Below are 12,381 nucleotides of genomic sequence, written 5' to 3'. Positions count from 1 at the left end.
TGCTCTCCCTCCTGCCATCCCTAATTGTAGCCCACGGTGACTGGGTCTTTCATCTAAGGTCACAGGTTCAGTTTTGTCTCTTTCTCTCCCTCCATGTCTTCTCAGTCACTTGCTCTCTCTCTCTAACACTCTTGTTTTTTGGCTCCATCTGTTTTTCTAATAATTCTCAACTTCACTTTCTCATCTTTTCTCCTGTCTTTCCGTCCTTCTTTTCCATTTTTCTCCTACATCTCTTCTTTCCTGTTGTTGTCCTGCTCTCTGATCTTTCACAGACAAGCAGTACTACTAATTGTTTTGCACCCTCCACCTCCCCTTTCTCCTCATAGGTGGCCTTCACAACATATCACTAGTCACAGTGCAGACGTCTTGTACTGATTAATGTCACTACCCCTTAACCACACAGCAGCCAAATGGGTAATTAATGAGCTTTCTCCAAAATAAAGACTTTGTTCTCTCATTTTATCCCTATTGCAGACATTGCTAAATTCCATTTTAGTGTCTTCCTTGTTCTTTTAGTCTTTCTCACTGGTATTATTTTAATGGAGGAGTGCATGTGGGTCTGTCTATTCGCGTCAGGTTTTCTCATCCGTTAGCAGATGAGAACAGTAATTTCACACCGGCCTGGCCAGGCTAATTATCAGGATCCACACTAGGTTTGAGAGAAGACTCTGTGTGTGTGTTTGTGGGCATGTGGATACACAAGCATGTGCTCCTACGTCGCGTTCACAGATGTGTATTCTTTGCAAAAACTGTAAAGCAGAAATGTGTTTACTGTGTGTGCAAGAATGTAGCACCTGTGCACGTGCGTGCTTGAGGAATAGGTTTGCGGCTGCACGCAAACGCTTTTTGTGGTGTTTTCCAGGTAAGAGAGTTCCCCTGCTCACTGACTCGTTGTGATTCCTATAATTGGGTCCCGTTTGATTTTTGCCGACCAAGATCCCAGCTCCCTCCTCCTCCCTCTTCTCCTACTCTCTGGAATGGAAGGGACTCCTGGACCTCTGCTGTTGTGACCTGTGGGTGTTGTCATCTACTCCCATCTGCTGTCTGTCCTCTGATCCTAACCTGCCTGCAATCATGTACTAATTTTCTTTTCTTTCTTTCTATCTTTAATTTGTTCCCATAGTTTGTTCTTTCTTTTGTGTTACTAGTGACCAAAACAAAGCCCTCTGGCTGATCCTTTCTAAAACTATAAATTCCACATTAGTTTTAATGTTTTTATGATTGTTCTGAATTTCATCTTCGTATGCAGAAACAATTTATAATGATTACTTGTTGCCTGGTTGTTGGCCCTTATTGCCAAACACTTGACAGGCAGAAAGGCAACAATTTTGAAAGGTTGCTGATACACTACAGTTTATGGTTTGTCAGTGTTGAGAGTTGGCCATTTGTAAATGTAATTGCAGAGGATTTTAAACTCTTGTGTGTTTAAAAAAGCCTTTAAGTCACAATTTACTCAAAATTTGATTGTTGGAGAACTACCAGTAAAGGGCTGTCTTTGCAGCAAATATAGAAAAAATGTCTATTCTGAAAATGCAAATATGGCCCTCTGCACTCCTTTTTGTCCAACTTTATCCTTTCTCCCTGCTTCTCCTGTTCGCTCTTTTCAACTCTCTCCCAGCAGTAATAGTTTAACTCCAGGTCTCATTTTAATGTGGTTGCTGTCCCTTTCTTCTCCCTGCGTTCACTTCTTTCTCTTCTTCCTCTTCTTTCACCCCCCTCCTTTTCTCTTGTTCTCTTTCTTCTTTTTGAAGAATCTCCCCCTAATGAAACTAAATAGTTTGGTGGGGAGTTTCTTTGGACTGTGTGTGTGTGCTTGTCTTGGAGTGTGTGGGTATGTGTCGTTGCTGAATTGGCTGGAGTTGAGATCAAAGGCAGTCTCCAAATTGTGTGTGTGTGTGCGTTAACAAGTACGAGAGACAGCTTTCTCAATTGCATCACAAGAACTGATCAAGCCGTCATGGAGGAAAGCTGCACAGCACACACACTTGCATACCTCTTCTGATCACATGTACCTCCCTTTTCTCTCGTTGTCAAGTTATCACATACCTCGTGTTCACATTTGACCAAGTGGAAGTGTCAAATGTCTTTGAAATAACCCCTGCACACTCGATCCCTTGCTATTAGAGCCACTTTGTTAGAATAAAATATGTAGGATGAAGTTCTCAGATGAAGGTTTTAATGTTTATTTCCTGAAATTATTGCCTAAATTTCTTCACCTTTTACACGTTTTTTTTTTTTTCTGTTTGTTGCCTTGATATGTTGCAGCCATCCAAAGGCTATTTTAGATATTTAGATATTTAGGCAGAAAACATTATAGTACATCCAAAATAAGATTTGTAATGCCAGTATTTGATGATTTAGAAATAGAATTAAATATTAGGTTTCCATAGACAAATTATATAAGAGTCCTTTTAATAGTTTTAGAGATGACCAAGAAGCTGCCCCTGCTAGTTGAAGAAAAGAGTCATTCAAGACATTTTCCATTTTTCATAAAATATTCAGTGCAAATACACTAACAACTGCTTAACAACATAATTTTATGAATGATTTTAGACTGCTTTTTGAAAAGGAGGGTCATCGAGAGTTGAAGCCTGTTGCACATTTTGCTTCCAAAGCATATTGTAAGGTGGCACTTTACCTGTGTTTTCTGTCAGTTCATGTTCTCCACCTTTCTTTTTATTTCTCTTCTTCCTCTCTCTCGCCCCAGTAATTATGCTCTCTATGTAAAGGGCAAAACCTTCCAATCTTATTCACCTGTCAGAGTGACGAGCTCTTCTGACTTATGTGTGTGTGTTGAGTAGTCTTCATGCTCCACTCTACCTGTTCTACCTGTCCTAGTGTATAAGTGCCCTTTGTTAGGCATACACACACACACACATACACTGATGAAGACAAACTTTTGCTGTGAACTGTGAAACTACAGGTAAACAGAACTTCAGAAGTCAAACACACAAACGTATTTGCTCATAAAATACCAGCTTGATTTTACAAACACACACCTTTTGTTTTAAATTGTAATTCACACTCAGTACATTACTATTTGGATCATTCTTAAAAATTGTAAATGCAGATTTCACATATATCCTCTTCTGCTGCTGCAGCTGTGTCAAAATAAAAGCTAATTTATACAATTTGAGTATAATATAAACACTAAACTGTACAGTACATGGTTACTTTCAGTCTGTGATGAAAAGTATAAGACAGCTCATCATGAATTTGTCCCAGATGCAGATGCACACTCATACATATTCCTTCATACAAACATACAATCCCTCATACAGTACGTGTACTCTAACACACATGTACACAATCCACACTTATGACATATACAATTATGTACGTACAACACACACACTCACACACACACACACAAAGACCCCTATCATGGGCACGCACACGTCGAATCATAATTAGGCCGTGTCCTGGGTCTTTGATAGCCATGTACAGTGGCTCTTCTTTAATTCTTTATCAAATGCATTGATCGCTGTGGGCCTTGCACGCCCATTGATCCACGCATTCCGTCTGGAGCCACCCGATAAGCTCCCTCCTCTTGCTGTCTCTCGCTCTCTTGCTCACTCTCTCTCTTTCTTTCTCTCTGTCCCTTTCTCTCTCTTTCCCAAAATTTTAGCAGTAAGGATTTTTGAGAGTAGTAGATTCCTAAAATGTTGTATTGTGTATACATAATAATGCTTATATTATTAATGCAGTCAATGTTACTAAAGAATTAAACTACGTGAAAGCCCCTGTAGTGTTTTTCAAGCTGAAGACCACATTTCCCATAAACCTCATTGCTTCCTGCAAGAAAGATGATGTTGCAGTTTCTTCCTTGCCCACTCATACCATCAGTCTTTTTTCCAAATGTGGCTTGAATGTTGAGGTTTACAGGTTATATGGAGTGTGTTCTTAATTGCTAGTTTATCCTCCTAACATTTAAACACTAGATGTTAAGAAAGAGCAACAGAAACTCCCAAGTTTTCCTGTTTAAGAGGTCAAAATATATTTTTACATTTAGTCGTTTGGCAGATGCTTTTATATAGTTATAAGTTTTTATTCTCACAAGTGAGGTACCAGGTACAAGGGTATGGTAAGCGTAAGAAGGCACATGGCATTACCACTACACTATCCAGTCGCTCTGGATCAGCTCTTCAACTACTAACTGAATCATGTACGTTCATCTTCATTCTGACCTCTGAGACAATGTTCAAGAGTATGTTATTGCACAGCTATGTGACTCTGTATGTGTGTGATTTTGTATGCTCTTTACTGTTTGTGTGCCTGGACAAGATAGAGACCTAAAGCACCTCTTGACTGTGAATTAGCCTGTCATGACAAATGTCTGGAACTGCATGACTGGCTGCCAGACTGGCTGGCTATCTGGGAGGTTGGCAAACCCTTTTTAGATAGTGATTGTGTACGCATCCCTGTGTGTGTGTGTGTGTGTGTGTGTGTGTGTGTGTGTGTGTGTGTGTGTGTGTGTGTGTGTGTGTGTGTGTGTGTGTGTGTGTGTGTGTGTGTGTGTGTGTGTGTGTGTGTGGCATCACTCTGTGCCCACGCCAGGTCTCTGTACATGACCAGTGGTGCATGCCCTCCCTTTCTCTTTCTCCTTGCCCAGAAAAGAGCAACCAAGGCAACAATCTGCTCCTCCTGCTCAAAAACGACTTCCAGAGCAGAGAGGGGTCCTCAACCCGACGCCAAGTCCATAGAGGAGCCCTCTGTCTCAGCCTCGCACTCAACCGTTTAGCCTCTCTTCCCCTGGAGGTTCCCAGCAGTAAATGGAAGACACAGTACACAATTGTTCTTGCTGTCGCCGTTTGAAAAGGAACGGTCTCTTCTCCTCCCGAAGCTCCATTCTTGAAGCAAAGTTACCCACTGACCACCAGCTGACATGCTTTCTCTCCTCTCTTTCTTCGGCTTCTTTTTTTATCCTGGCTTTGATCATGTAACAACGGGGCTCGTTGGATTTGTATGTTCTGCTTTTTTCCAACGTTGCAGTCCCATGGTTTTATATCGACTGGTTGCTAGTTTGCTGTGTTGCCACATTTAAGGGCTGCATGTTTATTTTCCGTTTCCCTGTAAAAAAAAAATAGTAGTATGTCATGCTTGTCGCTTCCTGCTCACATCTTCAGTCTTTGCACAGCTTCCTTACATACTTGATGTTTTACTTGGTAGTATAGGCTCTGCTTCAAGTTGTAATTTTACTTACTGTACTTGAACTTTTATTAGAGAAAGAGTTACTAAGGAGGGATATTCAAACAGTTTCCAAAATATTTGTAGATCATGTAACATATTGTCTACTACACTATAAACCAGCTGTCCTCTCCTTCCGTTTCAAACACCTTCCTCGTATTTTCTAATGTGTGAATCTGTAGCTGACTGAGCAAAGCACTAGTCTGATGCATTTTTCTATAGTGTTAATCCTAGCCTCTGGATAGGCAAAGTCAATTTCATATTTTCTGTCCCCAAAATGGCTGACAATAATGCAGTTGGATATTTTGGAGTGTGCTGGGGCCTGAGCTGTATGTATGTATACACACACACACACACATATAGAGGCCCACTTAAAATGGTAGTTGTATTCATATCTGTAAAGGCCAGATTGTATATCAGAACCAGCCCATAGCCAGGAGGTCTTCAGTGACATTACACTTCCTCATATTACATTTATTAAAGAAAGTTATGCATAGGAAACATAGTAAAACAGATGAAAATGTGGATAGAAAGAAGAAATCATTGGAAGACAAACAAAAACGGCAAATACAGTATAAAGATAGAAATACAGAATTAAATTAAATGTCATGACACATTGCGACAATCCAGTAATATTTCTCCAGTGATTTGTCCCTCATGGACCCATGGACCCATCTTTTAGAAATCCAAACATTTAATCCAGTTTAATACGAGCCTTCAAGCTTGGGATAGTATCCACCCTCAGACACGGTGTTTAACTGCTTCCTGTTCCTTGGCTCATTTCTCTCCAAAACATGTGATAGGTGAGCTTCCATCTCTATTTAATATTGTTTTTACTCCTTTGATTTCTTTTTTGAATAATGAGATTATTAAAAGTAGTTTCCATTTAGTGGTGTCCCACATGGATCAATCTTGGGTCCCATGTAGATTTCCAACATTAATGTAAACTGCTTTACAGATGATACTTCAAACGATACCAGGTTTTTGTTGTTATATTTGTCAGTTTCAATTTCTATTTAAAATTTTAGAAAAAATGGTGAATATTTTTCTTAATTTATTCACATTTCTTTCTAGCTGCAGTTTATTGGGGTCTCAAGGTCACCGTAATAGTTAAATTATTTTTACCCCAAATTTCTGTCAGCAATCTAAAATTAAACCTTGCTGCTCTCTGTAGATGTCAAGCATCCCAGTTATGTGGTTGTGATTTGTTCACTTCTTTGTTTGATATCCTTTTTCACTTGATATATCATTAATTAAGAAAAATAGATTTGATGTTTTTTGATATTTTCTTTTGTCTTCATACTTTGATATTTATAAAGTTTTGTGATACTCAAATTAAGTTTTCAGGTTTGCAGAAACTAATTTTCTTTCAACTTGTAACCTGTAACAATACCTCACTGAAAACTGGAAAAGAAGTGTAGTTAAGCATGACACTTAATACTTTTCTACAAATAGCATCAAATCCCATTTCTCCTCAGTTTTTATCTCTTTGTCTCTCTCTCTTTCCCTCTTTTCCCTGTCTTTCTTTATCAGTTTCTCTCAAAGGTGTGTTCCCTTCTCCCTATGGGCATCCCCTTGGGCTCGCGCTCTCTCTCACTCACACACACACACACACACACACAGTGCATTAGGGTTGCTGTCATTTACAATACAGACCCATTGTCCCAGACTAACAATGGCTACAAACAAACAATTGACATGGAAATGGAGAGATGTAGCTCATTAGTGGGCGCTGCTTGTTTTGTTAATGGATAAATGGGCGGCTTCAATAGGCCAGCCCTAAAACCCCTGCCTCAATATGGAGAAGCCTGATTAACAGGAAACCACAGGGAGAGAGAACAGTGACAGAGAAATGCAGCTTCACTCTCCCTAGGGTCGTATGTGGTTGTGTATGTTTGGAAGAAGGGGGGGTGCAAGTGGAGTTTATTTTAGTTCTGTTAGTTTGCTTTTGCCTCATAACCTGTGTTGTTTTTGTCACAGATGCTTAAATCATCCGGGTTGTATTGAAAACTGTGCTTTTCACCTTGGTCCTATCCAAAATCGACTTGTGCAGTTTATTACTCTTCAGCTTCCACAACTCCAGAAAAACCCACAGCTTAAATACTTGTGCTGTGTTCTCTTTTCTTATCTTTTCCCTGTCATAGTCTTGAATTAATTATGTTTCTCTCTGTTCCTTTCTTTATGTGTTCCATTTTAAATTACTTGTCTTTGACATTTGTGCATCTCTGGTTGGATACCATATGCACTTTTACCCTGTGCATTGAGTGTGTGCTTGTTGTGGTCGTCATCAGTTAAGTGTCTGTCAATTGACATCATCAAGGTTTTTCCATCGTGTGTGTGCGTGTGCATGGTGGCCTGTACTATCAGTAGGATCAGATTGGATTGGCCTGAAAATGGCATTTCTGCCATTACTCTGATGGTGACGGCTCAATACTGTATCTGTCTAGTGCCAAGATAGAGTATGTGTGTGTGTCTCTAACTCCATAATGCAGTAAGTGTGCATCCATTTGGATTACAAAACTTTGTATTTAGTATATTGTTGTAGTTGGTGAGTCTGTATCATGTGTGTATATATTATTGAGAATGCTATAAGCAAGTTATGTAATACTTTATCTAAGATTAGGGATTTCCTTATGATTTTTTTCTCTAGATCTTAAAACTTGTCTGAATCTGTAAAAAAAAAAAGTTATTTTTTGTTTTTATGTGTGTGCGACGCAGGAGCGGGATGCAGAGCGGCGAAGACAGCTAAGAGAGCGAGCCAGGCAGCTGATAGCCGAGGCGCGATCTGGAGTCAAAATGTCTGACATGAGCCTGCTGGATGCGTCCAGCATCGAGAGAGGCAACAGCAGCAAGGCTGGTCCTGCTGGAGGTCGGCACACACACACACACAAATCAACAACGGCAAACATAAAGTTTTTATTTTTCCTTTATTTACCTTTATTAACATACTGTCAGACTTTCATTAAAAGGCTTTACATTTACCACACACTAACACTTACAAAAAAGAGTCACACAAGCTTTTGACATACACTCACTTTCTTCATCCACACATGCTACAACTCACACATTTCCATTATGCTCTCTAAAGGGGTTCTGCCTAATCCTCAGAGAAAAACAAAATGTCATTTGACAACTGCCGCAGGTCTAAAAAGCACCACCCTCCTTTTCAGAACAGCAGTTTATTTTGCAACTCCTCCCTTGTCTCATTCGCCCAGTAATTGTTAATCAACACAACACATTGTGAGGCCAAATTATGCTCAAATAACAAACACTTCTAATAAGAGCTTGCAGGAGCAGCAAATGCTGCCATACACATTTCCCACTGCTTTCCATTTCCTTGAAATTGGGGTTATTATCATAATGACCATTATTAGACCTCTCTTGTCATTTGTTTCAGATTCCTCCACATTACACCCCTCTTTGGGTGCACTGTTCAGGTATATCGGGTGCAGTGCATGCAAATTAAAGTTGAGAGTGTAGTCGTGTAATATGTAGAGAAGGTAGCAATAAAATAAATGGTGTAATTGTGAACAACAAGAAGGGGAACACAGCTTTTGTTACTTTAAAAGTGAGGAGGAATGGGGTTCTATCAACTTGATATGGCCTCTTGCTGTTTGCAAGAGGAGGAACAGATGAGGAAAGAGTAAGATGAGAAGGCAGGTTTGATGGAACGTAGAAGCCTCAGAATATGGGCTTTAAAAGAGCCAAAAACTAAAACAGATCAGCGACTTGTTATTTAAAAAGACATAAGAAAGACAGTGAAGTAGAGGGAAGGTAGCACTAGATTTATTTGCGCTTTCAGCTTTTCTGAATTGGACTAATTGTTGATCTCATTAAAAATGGAGTTGGAGTAAAGAACGGAGCAAGGGAGGAAAAGGAGGAGGAGGTGAGGAGAAGAGAGAAACGCTGTGGGCTGTGATACACAAGGCCTGCCGAGCAGAACGGCTAATCCTAGCCCCCTCGCTCTCTCGCTCCCTCTCTCTGTCTTTCTCCTTCTCTCCCCTCAACACCATTCACGGTCCTTTAATGCAGTGCGGGCTGCCCCCTCCATGAGTCTGCCTGCAATGAAACTTTCCAAACTCCATCACCATGGCCTCCCATTAATTAGGCCCCAACCAGCCACGCAGGAACGGCACTTGCTAGCACGCTCCGCATCGCAGCTAGCAAATTAGAAAAGAAAAAAAACAGGAAATGTTAAGTTATTTTGGTTCTCTCTCCTTCTCTCTTTGTTCTCTGCCTCTCTCCCCACCAAGTAGTAAATAGCAGGGAGCTTGCAGTGTCAGACGCTGTTTACTGATTGTTTTGTTTTAATCCATTGTGGGTTATCCATGCAGCTAGAGCTGCTCAGGTCTCAATTCTAGTTGCTTATAACATGTTTCTTCTTTTGTTCCTAATGTGGAGACACTGTTGTTTCTATTGAGCCCCTCAGGAGACTTAATGGAATATGTGCTTTCATGTTTTTGTGTTTTTTGTTTGCCTTACCTCTTTTATCTGGAAATGGAAAGACTGGCAACAGATCTTTGAATGAGGGAAATTAAAGAGAGGTCTCAGTTTCACTTTCTGTGTCAGATATTTTTTCACCCATGCACATAAACCTACACAGATACACTAATCAATCAAAGTCCCCACACTCAAGTGGACTGTACTCCCATTTCATTGATTTACTTATACACCAAGCAAAAAACGTCCCTATGATTGCACTTTTTTAGTTTACATTTTATCACTATACAACAGAACTTGGTACAGACAAGACAACACCAAAAACGCACTCACAGAGGACGATAACATCAGGGATATACTTGCTGTGTACTACTACGTCGTAAACCCTGCGTTGGTTTGTAGCACAGGTTGTACATATTGTTAGAAGTGAATATTATAGGTGTTTGCAAGTTGCAATCCTGCATACAACCAGTGGTGCAGAATTAAAATCAGCACAATAATGGTACATATTTAAAATACTTATTGACTATATTGACATTACCACCACTACGCACAGATACATAGCTACCATTTATATCATTTTTAGTTTTTTCTTTGCTGTTATCTCAGGGCAGAAAGACTGTTATGAATAATTAGGCTCTGGTCAATGTGTCAGTTTAAAGCTTGAAATGACTTTATTGCCTAACATGTATTTTCACCAGAGACCACAGTTAACACAAACTAACCAAGCTTTCATTTGTTTAACACTATCCTTTTATTTCTGCTTTGTCAATACCTCTCCTTTCTTTCTTTATGCTCACCTCCTCCCTTTGCTTCCTTTTCTTTCCGTCTCTCTCTCTCTGTGCTGCTCCATGCACACAGATGTTTTGCATGGAGTGAGAGGTCATCATGAGGTTGACGGTGAGGATGGGGAGAAGGGCGAGGCTGAAAAGGAGAAGCTACATTTTAGTGCTGGTGATGATAATATGGAGGATGATGATGATGATGAGGATGATGATGATAGAATTGCTTCTACATCTGCATCTGTGCTGGTTACTAACCCACTGCCGCTGGAGCCCCTTCTTCCAACCACTTCCAGCACCCATGGGCCCCCGGAGCTTATTAACCATGGCTCTGAGCTAACTTCTCAGGGTAAAATCACTGTAAAATCTGTGTGGTGCTGCATGGTTCACTGTCTTTGCCTTTATCTAACAAACCCATTTCCCTGTGTTGACCATCTTTAGCAAATATTCCTGCATACATTCAGTCTTTTTGATACTCCATTGTATCTCTGACACCCACTAAGCACATTTTTTACTTGCTCTAGTCTGAACTGTCCTCATCATTCTGACAGTCTGATCTAAGCTTTGCTTACTCTTGCATGCTGTTATCTTTCAGTGCATTTTCGTAAATTAGCCTCTATGCACTTGTCCCATAACCTCTGCATCCTATTGACTTCACACTGGAGGCACTAAACATATATGTATGTTTAGTGCTGCCATGTTGTTTGTAGGGTTTTTTCTATTTTCCTTTACAGGAAACTTCTTTGAGTACTAATTAATAAACTCTGAAAACTGCTCCCCAGACAAAAATAAAATCATATCTTCAGGAAAGCATTTGTTCAAATCTTCATAGGTAAACTAATTATTTTGTTTTGTAGTTAATTTATTTTATTCCTCAATTTCCTGCCGATGTGAGATAGGTGAGAGTAAAGTGAGGAACCAGAAGAAACAAACGTGAAAGCAAACAAATGCGTCCTCTGGCTTTGAAGTGAAATATCTCTGCACCATTTGTTGTTTCTCACTGGTTGTGTATTTCTCTTGTTCTTTGTTAGTGGAAATTTCTGTGTAGTCTTGAAAGACATTAACAGTGGTGATTGTACCACTAACGTATCTGATGCCACACTTCAAATGATTTCTCCCCAAATGTTTCATATTATTTTCCTTAAACCTGTGTCATTCATGCCTGCTCCATCTTTCTGTATTTAGGTCATGTGTGTTTTTGCATGTGCTATATATTTATATGATCCTATACGTGTTAAGCTCTGTATCTGTTTGGCATCTGTATGCATGCATCAGGGGATGTGTGTGTGTGTGTGTGTGTGTGTGTGTGTGTGTGTGTGTGTGTGTGTGTGTGTGTGTGTGTGTGTGTGTGTGTGTGTGTGTGTGTTTTTGTGTGTCACAGGGGGAGTTGACACATGAAACGATTGCCCTCGTGTTCTTTCATCTTCTCCAGTGCAGTGGTCTGGCCTGGCAGGGGAGCTGTGGTTACCAGTCCCTGGAAAATAAAGCTGTACAAAATGACAGGAAGGCAGAGGTGGAAAGCAACAGAGGGAACAGTGACAGAGCAGTGAGGAAAGGAGAAAAAGGAAAGGGGGAAAGAAAGGATACAATAAACAAATTAAGGATAGGTGGATGGAAAAGAAGGGGCAACTTTGCTTTTACAGATGAGAAGAGTCAGTTGAATTTGAGCAAATTCATGTGAATTGTGCTAAATTCAAATTTAAATAATAAAAACAAAACCATTATTTCAAGAAGAAATCATCAGCTATCAGAGATGGTTTGACACCAAAATAAGATCAGATATAATATCCTATAATCTAATATTGTGCAGAGTTGGTCATCTTTCTAATAAAACATAAAAGTAGTAACTTTTGAAGATTTGTATACAGAAATCGAATTTATTTGATGTAACGGGAAAAGTTTTAAACTTATGCAGTAAATAAATTCTACTTTTATGTAGTTACTACTTTTTTGCTGAAATAATTGTAGAAAA

The 12,381-nt window shown here is 39.8% G+C and overlaps 1 protein-coding gene across 3 annotated transcripts in view; it reads left to right on the top strand.

Moving 5' to 3' along the window:
- Positions 1 to 12,381, top strand: part of ehbp1 (EH domain binding protein 1) — a 117,244-nt gene that overhangs the window by 67,865 nt on the left and 36,998 nt on the right. For 2 of the 3 annotated variants that reach the window (XM_026354680.1, XM_026354679.1), the window contains exons 16-17: positions 7,906 to 8,056; positions 10,489 to 10,758. In XM_026354680.1, coding sequence (XP_026210465.1) covers positions 7,906 to 8,056; positions 10,489 to 10,758 — 421 coding nt within the window. The remainder of the gene's footprint in view (positions 1 to 7,905; positions 8,057 to 10,488; positions 10,759 to 12,381) is intronic. The other variant, XM_026354681.1, reaches the window with a different exon arrangement.

The sequence above is a fragment of the Anabas testudineus genome, chromosome 15, assembly GCF_900324465.2.
Source record: "Anabas testudineus chromosome 15, fAnaTes1.2, whole genome shotgun sequence".
In the NCBI taxonomy this organism is placed as follows: Eukaryota; Metazoa; Chordata; class Actinopteri; order Anabantiformes; family Anabantidae; genus Anabas; species Anabas testudineus.
The sequence above is the reverse complement of the archived record's forward strand: the minus strand, read 5'-3'. Positions and strand labels throughout refer to the sequence as shown.